We start from the raw sequence: 16,901 nt of genomic DNA on the forward strand, positions 1-16,901 counted from the left end.
GTGATAAGAAAGAGTGAGCATGAGTTCACAGCCAGAAATCAGCATCTATATCAAAGCTCAGAGGACAGCAAGAAAGAGGGAGAAAAGAGGCTATAAGAGCCGGGGATGGACAGAAGTGCTGTAAGATGTTTTGGACATGACATGGATGATGCACAAAAGAACACACAGAAGCTGTGGTTACCTGCACAAGACTTGCAGAAGATCAAGTAAGTTAAAAATCCATCATGAGGGGTTGGGGATTTAGCTCAGTGGTAGAGTGCTTGCCTAGCAAGTGCAAGGCCCTGGGTTCGGTCCTCAGCTCCGAAAAAAAAAAAATCCATCATGAATGGAGGAAGGACTTCGGTATCCCACCCCTGGCAGTTGATAGCTCCTGAGAAGAGCAAGTCACTTGGGGGTGTGGCCACTGGTAAGTTTATCATGCCCCACAGGATGGCCTCACACCCATGTTCATATGGGCAGCAGTAATAAGATTCAATATGCTAGGGAAAAATACACGAAGGAATTTGTGGGGTGGAGTTGGAGATAGGCAGGAAAGGTGGCTAGGATCAATATGCATTGTGCATATGAATGACATTTTCAAAGAATAAATAAATAATATTATTTTTAAAAAGGAAAGTAAAATGTTCATACATATGCGCTTCAGTACACAGAAAAATCAAGGTGTAACTGAGCTAACAGCTTCCTCTGCTAGTGTCAGAAGGTGCTATGTACGGTGCTGGGGACCACAAGAGCTACAGTAATGTTCTGCATGGCAAGATGTGCCCATTAGTGCAAAGGTGTCATGACAACTATGGGAGCAAGCAACCTTTCTTTTATTTTTATGAATATGTGGCCCACTCCACAGAAGGGACCTCATGCTTGGTACTGTTAATCTGATCGAGAACCCTCAGCTGAGTAGGTCCTATGCCTTAGAGAAGTTGTTACTGCTATTTTGTTAAAAGGAGATCATATCAAACTGCCTTTTATAATGTATGTTTGTATCCAGAGATTAGTGTTATTCTCAGCTTCTTTTGTAATGGGGGGCACTTAGTGCATAGACTCACAGCTGTTCAAAGTGCAGAAAATAAATGATTACAGAATGATCTACCGTACGTGGGTTATCTATTATTACCTGATCCATGGCTCAGGTAACATCACTGAAGAGGAGGCACAAAGAATGCAAGAGCCAAAGGTTGAAGTGGAATGCTGAGAAGCAGTATCTTCTGGAATGGACACGGCAATTACACTCATAGGCTCACTACAGCTGTGCTTACCAGAACAAAACTTGCATCACCATATCAGCATGCAGAGGAGAGGGGCTCATGAAACCTAATGTGTCACCGAAGGACTGTGGGTGGGGATGTAATGCCAGTTTCTTTGGTGCTGTTGTCACTTGGTAAGTTGTCCTTGCTCAAGTAAATAACCTCCTACCTATACTTGGGCAAGAAATTCTAATTACATCGAGTGGATCATTCATATTAAAACCCATCAGAGGAAGATTTATTGAGAAGTAGTATTTCCATGGGCGAGGGAGAAGCATGAAAAAAATGGTAATGGGTATGAAAATGACCCCTTAAAAGTCAGTACATATGGGTATGGAATTGTCTAAGAATAAAAAGTGACACTTCTGATTTTTCAAGAAAGAAGGAGGAGAATGAAAGAAAGAAGGGGAGGGAGGGAAGAAAGAGAAGAGAGAGAGGAGGGGATGAAAAAAATAAAGCTGTATAGCAAGTAGTCAAATTAATTTTGAAGAAAACAAAGCTGGAGGAATCACAGTATCAAGCTTTAAAATGTGGACAGTCCACACACAATGGGATAAAAATCTTTGTCAACTATACATGGAAGACAATATACAAATATAAAATAACTTAAAAATAAAAAAACTGTCAAGTAATAGATGAGCCAATAAACTGAAGATATAGCCCTCAAAGGAAAAATACAAATGGCCAATAAATGTTCTGTAAAGTGCTCTCTATCCTTAACTCTTAGGAAAACGCAAATTAAAACTACTTTGAGATTCCGTCTTACCATAGTTGAAGTGAGTCTCATCAATAAAGCAGATGAAAACAAATGCTGCTGGAGAATGGCAAGCCCTGACACTGTTTATAAGAATGAAAACTTGTGTAGCTACTATAGAAATTAATGTGGATGTTTCTCAAAAGGTAAGTAAAATATATTTTGTGAATAATTCAGCATTCCTGGGCAAATACATACTTATATTTATTATCACTCTATTCATAACAAGGAAATAAATTCAACCTAGATTTCTAACAACACATGAATGGAAAAAGAAAACGACATATGACACATACACAATGAAATTTTATTCGGCCATAAAGAAAAATAAAATTTGCAGAAAAAGTAGAACTAGAAAATATTATTATTAAATGAAGTAATTCAGGCTCTGAAAGCAAAATACTACATGTTCCCACTATGAGTGATCCTGGCTTCTGATTTTTTTATATATTGGAGGGAATGAGGATAGAGCAGCTGCAAGAGCTGACAAAAGTAAAAAGACTTAAGAGAATAGTTTCTTTCCTCGGTAAGTGTGAAAATAAATCATGTCAGTAGTTAAAGTAAGATTGCTTACATAGTAATGCCATAATGCTGAAAGATAAAGAGAATCAATAGGCCAAAATAACTATATATATTAACTTGAGAGCTAATAAAGAAATCTTTATATTTACTTCTTACTATGCCTACAGCTGTGGTTGGTATATTTAAAATATTTAAGTGAAATTTTGTATGTTGTTAATAAACATGAAGTTTCTGTGCTTGTTACCCTGGATGATTTAAAGCACCACATCATAAACTACTTCTCACAGTTTTAGGCCTTGAAAGTAGGCAGTGATTGGTCAGTGAATGCACCAAAGAGGAAGTCATTGGTTAATTACAAAATGGATTCAGTATGGCCATGGAAGCTTTTGCCCTAATTGTGATGAAGTGAGGAGAGACTGGGAATAACAACTGTAAACATCAAGTCAGTCCCTCAGAAAAATTTTACTACCAAAAAGAAATTTGGTAGTATTTTAAAGATATTTATAATATTAGTACACAATTTTCACTATAAAATAATAAATGTTCATTAAGAAAATTTTGAGAGAAATAAAAACAAATAACTTTTTAAAAGTATCTAAAATGAAAACAGCCTTAATAATGGTATTACATAAAATGATAGCACATTTTAAATGTGGGAAATGTTTAAAAAACACTAGATTAAAAATATTAAAGACACAAAATTTAAGCACTATTGTTTTCATAAATATACATTGTTTGTCTATACCTTTTGTTCTTATAATTTTCCATACTAGTAACACAAAAAATGATGTTGAAAATATCAGGCCTAGGAACAGTATAATTCATATTTGTGCTATGCAAGATTTTCAGAACTTTAAAGATTAGAAATAGGAAAACTAAAATATAATTAATGAAGGTAATGAATTGCCTAGCTGTACACTCTGGATCAAGTATACTTAATTTCTTTAGTTCCCATTCTTTAGCACCAGCACAGTAAGATTAAACTAGATAAATCTTTAGTCCCATTCAGCTGTATGATTCAGAACTCAAAAATTTAAATCAGATCTTTCCAGAAGGGAAATTTTTATGTTTGAAAACTTCAGTGGTTCACAGGAGAAAGGCCACCATAGGTACATATATTTGAATACTTGCTCCCTAGTTGGTAAAACAGTTTGGGAAGGATTAGAAGATGTGGCCTTTTTGGAAGAGGTGTGTCACTGGGGTAGGCTTTGGGCATTTGAAGGCCCACACCATTACCAGTAGGCTCTCTCTGCCTTGTGGTTGTGTTTCAGTATGTGTGCTCTCAGCTTCTGCTCCACTGCCATGCTTGCTTGCCTGCTGCATGATCTCACCATGATGATCATGCACTCTACACCCCAGGAACTATAAGGTCCAAATTAAATGCTTTCTATTATAAGTTGCCTTGGTCATGGTGTTTTATCACATCAATAGAAAAGTAAGAAAGAACTTCAGTCAATTAAAAAAACTATGCAGAATTTAAACAATACACTATATTAAGAACTTTCACTCAATTTGGACTTGTATTTATGCATTGAAAATAAAATGGATATTTTCATGACAAATGTTAATACTTGTACAATTAAATCATACTTACACATGTTGAGCTGTCGTATAAAGCTGGATATTTTGTTATGCTTGAAGTATTTTGGCAGTATTTCTTTGGAAAAGTTTTCTTCATTCACAATCTCAAAGCTGTGACCATCCTTGTAATAAAGAAAGATCAAAACAATCATTAAAGAAAAAAGTAAGGTTTCACTCAAGTAACAATTCAAAATAATGCCTCATGAACCCCAAACCTGTGAAAATTTAATGTCCAAATTAAAAAATTCTTCACACTGGAAGTATAGCTCACTAGTGGAGTACATTCATAGCATGCATAAGGATATGGTTTCAATACTTTATCATGGAGGAACATATATCATAAAGATATAGAATATGAGCAAAAGAAATACCATGAAGAAAAATGTAATGGATTGACCATGAAAGCATGTGTCACCAAATCTCACAAATTAAATGTAAACAGGCAAAACTAGGCGTGGTAGAGCATATCTGTTACTTCAGCACTTGGAAAGCAAAAAGCAGGAAGACTAAGGGTTAAAGTCAGTCTGGATCATACCAGGAAACTTTATTTTCACAGACTTGGGCAAAAAATGCATGAAGTAGTAATACAAAGAATTAGCCTAGCTGGGCATGGTGACCCATGCCTTTAATCTCAGAAATTGGGAGGCAGAGGCAGGCGGATCTCTGTGAGCTTGAGGCCAGCCTGATCTACAAATCGAGTTCCAGGACAGCCAGGACTGTTACACAGAGAAACCCTGTCTGGAAAAACAAAACAAAACAAAAACAAAAACAACAACAAAAAGAATTAGCCAATTGTAATGTTTAGTTGTCAACTAGACAAAATATGAATCACCTGGGAGACAAACTTCTAAGCATGCCTATAGGGGATTAAATTGACTGTGCTAATTGATGTGGGAAGACCTCTCTTATCTGCAGATAGGACCAATCCCTGAGCCAGGGAGCATGGACTATACAAGTAGAGAGAAGGTGCTGAGAAGCATGTTACATTGACTCCTTACTCTCTGCTTCTTTATTGTGGGTGCAATAAAAATAGCTTCTTCAAGCTCTGGCCACTGTGACTTCCTCCATCACAATGGACTGTGACTTTGCACTATGCATTGAAATAAACACTTCCCCCTTTAAGCTGCCTGGGTCAAGATATTTTATCACAGCAACAGAAAACTAAGAGACCAATTAAGTTTTCCAGAAAAGTTTTCAAAATTTAAATTACAACAATGAGATATAATCTTTTGCCTACCAAATTGACAAAGACTAAAGAAAATATTAATCTTCAGTGTTTGCAAATTAGCAAGAGTACAGATAAACAGGTTCTCATACTGTCAGAATTTAAATTGTCTTAATATTGCTAACAGTAAGTATTCAAAGTCCCCAAACACTCAGTCTTTGGCTTAGAAATTCTAATTCCAGATTGTATAGAGAATAATTACTGATATGTGGTAAGATTTAATAATGAACAGTTACATAAGTATTTGTACATAATATTGAAAATTATAAACTACCATAACACTAATATGATAACTAAATCTACACAAATGAATATTATACAGTGATGAAAATGAAGCTATAGAAGTATATTTACTGAATGAAAATCCTCATGATATATTTCAAGTGAAAAAGACAAATTTTCAAAAGGTGTAAAATGCATCATTTCATAAATGATAGAGATATGTGATAATAATACAGATCAATGACAGACTACCTAAATTTGATCCCTAGCATCCCTGCTCCCCTCAAAAGATATTTAGACAAACAAAACAATATTACACAAACTGATAACAGTAGTTATCAGTTGATGACACTATAACTATTTTACTTACTTTCCAAAAAGTAGACTGCAAGAAAAAGTATTTTAAAGTAGGCAAAGGTGATAATATTCTTACATGCTGCTCATTGTCTTAAAATATAAATTTAAATTTGAATGAAATTATAAAATAATGAATTAAGTTCAATGTCATCTTTTTAAACTTGATTCCGTACTTCAATTAAGAATTAGGAAAAAAACCCTGCTCATCTATTATTTACCTATTAGATTCCACAGATAGTTTTGTTTTTAGAGGTTTCATGGCTCATTATAAACCCCCAAACCGACAAAAAGCAGCTCCAGTGAACTCGGAGCTCTCTCTCTTGGTACAGACCCAGCTTAGCTCTTCTCCTGCCGACTCTCTTGTAGCCCATCTCCATTCCATGATGTCAGCCACCAATAGCCAGAAACACTTTCCACCAGAGGTCCCCAGGACACACTGGGCTGGGACTCAGGTGGTCTTCACCATTTTTCCTGTCCTCGTTATGACCTCTCTAGACTTACTCTCAGTCCTGTAGCAGCTTACAGGAACCCCTCCTTCCACCTTACCTCCATTTCCTGGGGACTCTGCCCCTTAGTGCAGACCCCAGCCCCACCTCCAGCTCTTTCCTGGAGCCCCTCTCCATCTTTCTTCCTAGCCCATCTCCATTCCTTTCTGTCACCTGCTGTGGGATAATGCTTTTGTACACTGGTTTAATAAAACGCTGATTGGCCAGTAGCCAGGCAGGAAGTATAGGCAGGACAAGCAGACAAGGAGAATTCTGAGAAGAGGAAGGCTGAGTCAGGAGACACCAGCCCACAGTCCAGGGAGCAGCACGTAATGGCACACAGGTAAAGCCACTGAACACATGGTGACATATAGATTAACAGAAATGGGCTGAGTTTAGTTATAAGAGCTAGTCAGTAGTTAGCCTGAGCTAATGGCCAAGCAGCTATAAATAATAGTAAGCCTCTGTGTGATTATTTTATAAGCAGGCCATGGACTGCAGGGCCCAGGCAGGACTGGAGAGACTTCTAGCTACAGTCACCTACTGACCCAGGCCCTCTGAATAGGTGAGACAGTTGATTGGCTTGATCTGTTTGGGAGGCATCCAGGCAGTGGGACTGGGTCCTGTGCTCAGTGCATGAGTCGGCTGTTTGAAACCTGGGGCTTATGCAGGGACACTTGGCTCAGCCTGGGAGGAGGGGACTGGACCTGCCTGGACTGAGTCTACTAGGTTGATCTCAATCCTTGGGGGAGTCTTTGCCCTGGAGGAGATGGGAATGGGGGATGGGTTGGGGGGGAGGCAGGAGAACAAGGGAATCTGTGGCTGATATGTAGAATTAAATTATATTGTAAAATAAAAAATATAAAGTAAAAAATTTCTCTTTCTGACAAATCATTATTGATATAAATAAATGCATAGAAATGATAAAAAAATAAACCCCCAAACCACCAAGTGTGTGTGTGTGTGTGTGTGTGTGTGTGTGTGTGTGTGTGTGTGTGTGTGTTTATAGGTGTATGTGCCTGTGTATGCATGCATGTGCTTCTGGAATCTAGAAGAGGACATTAGGTGCCTTGCTCTATTTCTCTACCTCATTTCCTTGAGCCAAGCTTTCTTACTGAACCTGGTACTAGGTAGGTAGCCAAAAAGCCCCAGTGATACTCCTGTATTACACACACACACACACACACACACACACACACACACACACACACACACATTGTTACCTGAATTTTAGGATCTGAACTCAGGTCCTCTGCTTGTGCACTAAGCACTTTTACCCACTGAGTCATTTCTCCAGCCCTGGAGCCAAGGATTGTCATTCATTCTAGTCTAGCCATTAGCAGGGTCCCTGAATAACTTTAATAAAAGGTGTGTGTATTTTAGGAGGATGGGGTTATCTTTAGTTGGCTTTGCTTATCAAGACTATTCATAAACTAACTTATTGTAAGACCAGAATCCATACCACTTTAGCTTTCCCCAGAACTAACTGGTCTTCAGAGATTAATACAGAATGTCAGGCAATATCTGCAAAATATCACATTATTATATTTCTTGATCAACCCTTTGTGGAGACACACAAAAATAACTCAATTGAAAGGAGTAAAGAAGTTTAAAATGTCATAGAGAAGAACATTAACTATAAACTGGATAAGAGGTGTCTGAATAATTAGAGGTTTGATAATGATACATAATGAAAGAAAGAAAATGTAATGATATATGTTTCAAGTTAACCACATTGTTTATTTTGCTCCATCTTTAGCTTTTTGAGAATGAAATAGTGAGTATTGAAAAACAACGTATATACCAGAAAGCTCATGGTGACATTAAACAGGAATGAGGAAAGGGCTAGCAAGAGGAGGCTTGGGAAACAAGGTAGAGCAGTAAGAGAAGGGGATAAATAAGAAAAAATTTATAAGGACACTTGTATGAAAATGTCATAATTAGACCCATTACTTTGTATGATAACTTAAAAATAATTCAAATAGAAAACACAGATAATTAGCTGAGAGTATTCACATATGTAATTTAGCATTCAGGAGGCAGAATTAGGATCACAAGTTTAAGAGCAATATCGCTATGCAATAAGACCCTACTGAGCAAAAAATAGGGGGGTGTCTGGAGATTAGCTCAGTGGCAGGAGTTTGTCCAGCAACACAAGGTCCTAAATTTGATCTGTAATATTTGAAAAATTAGAAAGTAACAATTTACATTTTGTGATCAGAATTATATCAGTTGGCAACTGCAAAAGAGAAAAACACCCATATTAATTTCTTTCCTATAGAAGAGGAAAAAATAGAATCTAATCAGGAGGTTGCTGACATAAAGCACCATATTAAATATCCTCTACATAATAGATGGACACTCCGGTTTTCTAAAAATGATCAAAGTGAAACTTGGCAGACAAACCTTCTATTGATCTTTAAGTCTGATACACTAAAGGACTTTGGGCTCATTACTATCTTGCCTAGTAATTTAATAACTAGCTGAGACTTATCACTTATAAATGATGGATGGAATTGATCTTATGTTTTCAGATAAGAAAAATGAACTGCAAGAGCTAATTTCACTGAACCCACATTAAAGACAAAGGGACCTTGATTCTTGTTGGCTAGAGACACTGCTATGCCTTATTGGGGAATCTTTTCATGTTGTATTTGAGTTGTAACAAAAGTTACATTTTTGTTACATTTATGTTACTATGCATTTAGTACTCCATAGTGCTGTCTTATCAGCAAATTGTAACTCATTACTCCATGGGAACTCATATTCACATGGTACACACACACACACACACACACACACACACACACACAGATGTATATATATATATATATATATATATATATATATATATATATATATATATACCGTGTGATATATACATCTGTGTGTGTGTGTGTGTGTGTGTGTGTGTGTGTATACATATGTGTGTTTCTTTTCTGTGACTGTGATAAAACACTATGGCCAAGATAACTTACAGAAGGGAGAATTTTTTAGTGCTTAAGAGACCACCAGGGCAGGGAGGCATTGAAGCTGGAGCAGGATGAAAAGAGATACCATTCTCAAGCACAAGCATGATTCAGAAAGAATGAGAGAGAACTTGAAGTCGGTAAGACTATAAAACCTCAAAGCCTGCCTCTAATGACATACTTCTTCCAGGAATGCTGAGTCTCCTAAACCGCTGCCAACAGTGACACCACCTGGGAACCAAATGTTCAAATGCTCAAGCCTATGGGGGACATTTCTCATTCAAACAACCTCATATAGAGAGCATACAGGAAAGGTTAAGACTTCCACCAAAGGCAGTGATTGCTTCTGAGTCTCACACAGCACAGTTAATAAGAATGGTTCCACCACTAAAATGGGTATGTTGTTAGAAAAGTTACCTTCTGAATGTTCTCATAGGACACTATGCAAGCAACTGAGATTTGGAGCTGAATGATAGTGTTATTGAAACAGGGTGGCCTACATTTAAATATGATTTCACATTGGAGAATGACTGTGAATGGACAGAGGTTTATAATTCAGGGATGATATAATGTCTAAAATTGTGGTGATGAAGGTACCACTTTACAAACATGTTAACAAAACTTTAAATTACATTTTTTGAGTAAAATGAACAATATTTCTTAGTAAAACTGTTATTTAAAAATTGATTCAATCTCAATGTTGCTAAGATGTAGGAAAATTCTCATTCTCTTTTGTTTTGTACTTCTATATAGTATTTGGGGCTAGAAACTAGCTCAGCAGTTAAGAGCAGTTACTTTTCTTGCAGAGGACCCAAAATTGTTTCTTAGCACCCACATTAGAAAGTTCACAACCACCTGTAACTCCTGTTTCAGGGGATTGAAACCTTCTCCTGGCCTCCATGGGAACTCATATTCACACAGTATACACACACACACACACACACACACACACACACACACACGCACACACACGCACACACACACGCACATATCACACACATATAATTAAAAATACAATACAATAGATAAAAAACAGTGCTAGAGTGTCCACTATCCTAATTGAAGATTTACAGTATATATCATCTTCAAAATCCATAAATGTTGTTCTGGCCCACTGTGCAATGGCTTAGTAAAATCACATCACAAGCAAATTTTATCCATCTTCAATATTCAAAAAAGAGCTTTCATTCTATACATAAACAAGCAAATATTCTGTTTTGGTAGCATTGTATATAAAGGACAGTTTATTTATTTAAAGAACAAGATATATACAGTACTGTAGCAGTTTTCTTTGTTTCTTTTTATAATATTATGTTTGCTGTATTAACTTCTTATACATTTTAACTTCTTTGATTTTCTATTTGAGAGTGTTAGTGATTTTGATTTCTGTTTCTCATTTTTTCCTTATAAAACATTGGTGAAGGAGATTTTATTTTACCTAGTCAGAACAGTTAAGATCAAGAAAACAACTGACATTAAATGCTGATTATCAGGATGTAGAGAAGGGGGGCACCTCATTTACTATTGATGAGACTGTAAACTGGTGCAGTAACTCTCAAATCAGTGTAGAGAATCTTCAAAATCTTTTTAAAGACAAAAATTATCTTATGACCCAGCTATACCACTGTTCTACATGTGCCCAAAGGACTAGACATCTCACTCCAGCAGATACTTGCTCAGCCATATTCATAGCTCTTTACTCACAATAACTAGGAAATGGAAACAACTAAAATGTCCTTCACCTGATGGATGAATGATGGAGATGAGGTGCATATATACATTATTCAGCGACAAAGAAAAAATGGATTCAAGAAATTTTCAGATTTATATATGAAATTAAAGGAGTATACTGAGTGAGGTAACCCAGACCCAGAAAGACAAATGCTGAATGTTTTTGTCTATTTATGGGGCCTAATTCTTAACCCATAGATGTATTGTATCACCTCTGGTATCCACAAATACCAAGAAAGTAAAAAGGGACCTGCAGACAGGGAGGGGGAAGCTCCACGGAGAGGAATAGTAGGATATGGGTGCTATGAAAGGGAAAACAAGAGGGAAGATGGTGGGAGGATAAATAACACGAAATATGTTTGAAAAGGCCATGGGTAACCAAATTATCTTGTGGTTACATAAAATTAGATAATATATTCATATATGTATATTATATACATATATATGTATAGTTTAATTAAAATTATGTCAGTTGGGGTGATAATGTTCCCTCAAACCAGAGACTATCTAGCAAAAACTCCAGTGCGAGGCATGGGAAACCTGCTTTCAAGTTGTTGATAAGGGAAATTCCAAGTGACTACCAAAAGAATATAGTTATTACTGTTGCTCTTGGTTGCCTCTCAGACGTTGAAGGTACATCCCTATTGCTGACAACATCACACACTTAGGACACAGGACTCAGAATATTTGAGCTGGATCTAACCTGAAAATCTCCTTCCTGCAATCTAACTTCCATAGTACCAGGAAGTACTACGTAATTGGCCAAGGGAAGGAAGCAGTCCACAGACCTATCCAGGTATAATGTCTATAACCACAACAATGAGCAACATGCGTCATCTGAAAAGTGCAATATTGGTACTTATATTCTGGGGGTAACCAACAGCCATCTAATTAACATAAGGCCCACTCATTAGGAAGGAATTCATATCTAGCACACTAAACTTAACCAGTTAACCATGGTTGGAAGTTATGGACCCTAGAGAAGAACCTACTATTGCCAATTTACTAAACCAGTATAAATTCTTAACTGCATTCTAAATACTTATCCTTACAAATAAGTGTAACTCTTACTTCTCATCAAAGAAACTGAAGCATAGGCCCCCTCTTATAACGTAGGGCCAGGTGTTTTGTTTGTTTGTTTGCTTGCTTCCAGGGGCCAGTTTACTAATACCTCTGTGCCATATTACTCCACTATCCTATGTTGACCCACGTCTAGCTTCAATCAGACCCTCAGGAAGTATGTCCAGTCTAGCCAATCAGAGTCCTACATGGCCATAAGCAGAAACTGTTCTTGCTATTTTCAGTCAAACAGACCCCTGACACAGCAAACAGACCCCTGATACTGCAACCACAGTTCCTGACTGGATGTTATGAGCCAGTCATAAAGTGATTCCTGTACCAGTAAGGAACTATACCCAATCACTTCAAAGTACACTTAACCACAGCTAGAATTCCCCTGATCCTGATGAAAAGGAGCCTGCAGGCTTCTCTCGGGGTTGCCATTGGCCACTGTCTCAGATGGTTGACCCCTGCATGCTGGAATTTTTCATTAAATGCTCTTGTTGATTGCATATGTGAACGGTGGTCTTTTATGGGACTTCTCGCAGACCCTAATAGAAATTTTTTTTCTCAGTAAACAGAGAGCATTACAGAAAATCATAGTTTTTAAGATGAATAGACTAAATGGCTGTTCAGTACTCAGACCCAATTGATACATCAAGAACATGACCTCTATACACAGGGCTTAGGGAACACTGCAGAACGTGGGTTAGGAAGAGTCTAAGTGCTAGAGGATTAAGACATTTGCTTTGAGAATATATCTTCTATATATGACATGGAAACAGCAACCATGAACTTTGCATAAATTCATAATTATGAAAATCCCAGGGTAAGGTTCAGCGGGATAGAAAGATTGGCTCTAAACTCTTGAGCCAATTTAATTAATTAATAAGTTATTATCAATACTTTTGTGGTTTTGGTGATGAGTCCACTGACCTACATCCCACCTCTAATTTCTTTAAATATAAAACATTTACTTCAATATTTCTTTTGTTTTAAAGCTGTTAGGGTCCTGGAGAAGTCTGATAAAAGACCAACATTCATATATACCATAAGCAAGAGTGTTTATTATCTTAAGATTCCAGCATGCTGGGACCATACATCCTACACAAAGGCAAAATGGAGACAACTCTGAAAGGGATGTGTGGGCTTCTTTTAAGCATAACTAAGGAGAGTTCCTAGAGCAGTTAGGTCATTTCAGATATGATTGGCTTAAATAAGTGCCAATCACATTAATAAGTTTTAATTGGCTAGGGCTAGTTAGGGACTGGTTAGGGCTACAGTTTTCCATTTTGGGGCAGGTCTGGACAAGTCCCAGGCTTTGTCCTTATTTGGTTATTACCTTTAGCTTATTGACTGTGAAGGCTGGCTGGCCTAGTATGTGCTGACTGCAGGGGCTGGCTTAGGCCTGGTACATGTAGTACATGTACATGTAGTACATCCTTGCTGTTGGGAGTGTTAGAGACTGATAGGCCTTTGTTTGTGGTTTCCTCAGAAACTGCTTGCTCAGTCTCAGGAAACTAAAGTTGAGATCTGATTTCTGAAAGAAGACTGAGCAGCCTGTTATGGTGTCTGGTCAGTCCTCTCAAAATCTATATTCATGAAGAAGTTAAAAATTAAAGATGACACCCACTATTTTCTTCAAGTGAATTATGAGTAAGCTGTTTATGAAACAATAGTGGCTATGAGTTCATCATTATTTGAAGTTAGTTGTGGTACTTGGGAATTCATTATACCACTTTATATTTATGTTTGACACTTTATTAATAAAAAGTTTTACCTCAGCTGAGTGTGATAGTACATTCCTGTATTACCAGCACTGGACAGGTTGAGGCAAGATAATCTCGAATCAAGACCAACCTAGGCTACAGAGTGAGACTCTGTTTTAAAAACAAATAGACATGATGCCACAGTGACTATCACATTAGAGAAGTAGCCACAATTAGCCTTTAACAGATTCTATAAGATTTTGTCCTCATTCAGAGTGATTAGAAGATAAATAAAAATCAAAATCCCAGTGAAGAAAAGTGCATTCATAATTCACCCAGCTCATTCAATGCGAGGCTAATCATGCCCCAGTGATAAAATGATGTGTATCACAAATTCTCTCAGAAACTGTGACAGTAGCTAGGCCTGGAACACCCAGCTTAGGTACACTTGGCAGGAAAGCTTCCTTTTTCCCAACCTGATCTACACAGTGAGTTTTAAGGCCAGGGCTACATACTAAGACCCTATCTTTCAAAGAAAGAAATAGTGAGGGCTAGCTGTATAGCTCGGTAGAGCACTCATATAACATATGTATGATCTCACATCCATACCAAGTACCACAGAATAAAACCCAACAAATTCTGTAATTTGTGCTTTTAGTAGGAAAGCTAGAGTATGTGCTACTCATGGTTTTATGGTGAAGCTGTCCAATTCTGAGTGACTTTTTACTCATGTAGCACATGTTTAGTGATTCTGATGAGAAAAAAAAAAGGTAGAAAATGAGCATAGTTTTTGCCAAGAATCACAGCGCTGGGTGGGTGAAGTGAGGCTTAATCATCTTCTTATGAAACTCAATATCCACCAAAGTGCTGTGAGGGTCGCAGTAATGGCCTGTGTCTCTGTCCTTCAACCTGTCTGAAATTTTCCCGCACCCAGAACAGACTCTGAAGCTACATCCCTCTCCTCACGCCCACGCATCTTTTACCTTGCTCCAGTGAATCACATGGTCCAAGACGGCGTCGTCTACTAATACCCACAGTTTTGTGAGAAAGTTAGGAACTGTCTTGCAGAGTTGCTCCATGTTTCAGGGTGTCAGTGCCTAGAGGAAATATTAGTTCTGAACTACTGTTGCCAGGAGAGCAATTTTACTTCAGGTCAAGCAGCAGTTTTCGTCAAAATGCCGATTACCCGCCTTCAGAACTTTGCTTGGGGGCGGGCCTTAATTTCCCAGGGGACAATTCTCATTGGCTAGTTATGGTACCCGATTTCAGCACCTTCTGGCACGTGACTATCAGGGAACTTCCGGTCGAGGAAATCCTTTGTGGTGTGAGGAAAAATGAGCCATGAGCAAAAACAGTAGGGGGCACCACTTTGGACGTTTTCTCTGCTGCTTTTCTGGCTATAAGTGCCACAGTAAGAACTTCTGCAAACTCCCTCTTTGTTCCCAGCAGAAGTTAGCTACTTGCTGCTAGAGGAATGCTGGATAGGATATTATATATAATGACCTTTAAAGGAAGAAGGGCTCTCACTGTGTACAGTTATGGCCTGGCAACCAAGTGGTGTAGCACGATACTAGGTTAGCACTGAATTAGCTCGATGTTGCATATAGCTTGGCAACGAACTTAATGGTATTACAAGGCAATGCTTTGCAGTGCATGATTTTGATCTTTTCTCTGGATAGATGATGAGAACTGGTTGGTCTTTGTTTTGATTTGTTTGATTGGGTTTTTGTTTTTGTGTTTGTTTTTCAGAGTTTCACTACATAACCCCAGCTGGCCTGAACTCACATACAGAGGCTGTCCACAAATTCATAGAAATCTGCCTCTGCCTCCCTAGCACCAAGATTAAAGATATGTGCCACCGCAACTGGTTGGTGAAAATTCTTGGTAATCATTTTGGTGAAGTGAGACACTTCTAGAATATTAGAGCATTCTCTTCTTCTAATGATAAGGTTGGAAGGGAAACCAAGTAGAAATAAAATTGTCTAAAAATGTACACAATTTCTCTTGTTGTTTTCGTATTTCCCTTTCATTAGAAAATAGTTTGTTGAGGGGCTGGAGAGGTAGAACAGTAAAAAAATGCTTACCATGCATGCATGTGGATCTGAGTTCAATCTCCAGTAACCACGTAAAAGCTGAAAGTGGTGTCTGTGCTTGTAATTACAGTGCAGAGGATGAAGAAACAGGCATATCCCCAGGGCTAATTGTCCATTCACCTTCACATCTTAGTGAGATACCCTGTCCCAATAGCCACGGTGAATGACTTCTGAAGAACAGCAGGAACTCTGATTTCTCCATGCATATACACACATCCAAACACACACACACACACACACACACACACACACACACCACACAGGAACACACACATACACATAAAATAGTGAATGATCAGAATGCTAAAAAAAGTTTTCTGAAATCTTTTATATCTGATTACCTTCATAAGAAATGGAATGTAAAGGTTGGAGAAATGAATCAGCGGTAAAGAGCACTGGCTACTCTTCCAGAGGACCCAGTTTCAATTCCCAGCACCCACATGGCAGCTCTCAATACCTGAGTTGAATTGAGTTTTGAAATTTTGCATTCCATTTTTTCTTTAAATTTTGTTTATTTATTATTTTTAAGATTTATTTTTATTTTATGTGCATTGGTATCTTGCTTGCATGTGTGTCTGTGTGAGAGCATTGGAGCCCATGGAACTGGAGTTACAGACAGTTGAGAGCTGCCATGTGGGTGCTGGGAATTGAAACTGGGTCCTCTGGAAGAGTAGCCAGTGCTCTTTACCGCTGATCCATTTCTCCAACCTTTACATTCCATTTCTTATGAAGGTAAGATTTATCATAGTAGCAATAAATGGCAGTAGGAGCTATCAAACTTATAGTTTACATTCATCTTATTTTATTTGAGTAAAATTTTAAGAGCATATGCAAGAAAAATGAGTATGGGTTTAAAACATCTGCAGAGACATTTCACATAAAATAAACTTACTCTTCAATTTTAAAATGCTAGATGTAGAAGACACACAAGGGTCAATGCTTTGTTTTAAAAT

At 37.7% G+C, this 16,901-nt stretch overlaps 1 protein-coding gene across 1 annotated transcript in view; it reads right to left on the minus strand.

Annotated features, from left to right (window-relative positions):
• The window catches only part of LOC131899552 (heat shock factor protein 3-like), a 66,707-nt gene extending 51,706 nt beyond the window's left edge, over positions 1-15,001 (minus strand). The window contains exons 1-2 of the mRNA XM_059251042.1: positions 14,839-15,001; positions 4,112-4,220 (exon numbers count right to left, since the gene is read on the minus strand). Of these exons, the coding sequence (XP_059107025.1) occupies positions 4,112-4,220; positions 14,839-14,934 (205 nt within the window). The 5' untranslated portion in view covers positions 14,935-15,001. The remainder of the gene's footprint in view (positions 1-4,111; positions 4,221-14,838) is intronic.
• Between the last annotated feature and the right edge of the window lie 1,900 nt (positions 15,002-16,901).

This window comes from Peromyscus eremicus, chromosome X (genome assembly GCF_949786415.1).
Source record: "Peromyscus eremicus chromosome X, PerEre_H2_v1, whole genome shotgun sequence".
Lineage (NCBI taxonomy): Eukaryota > Metazoa > Chordata > Mammalia > Rodentia > Cricetidae > Peromyscus > Peromyscus eremicus.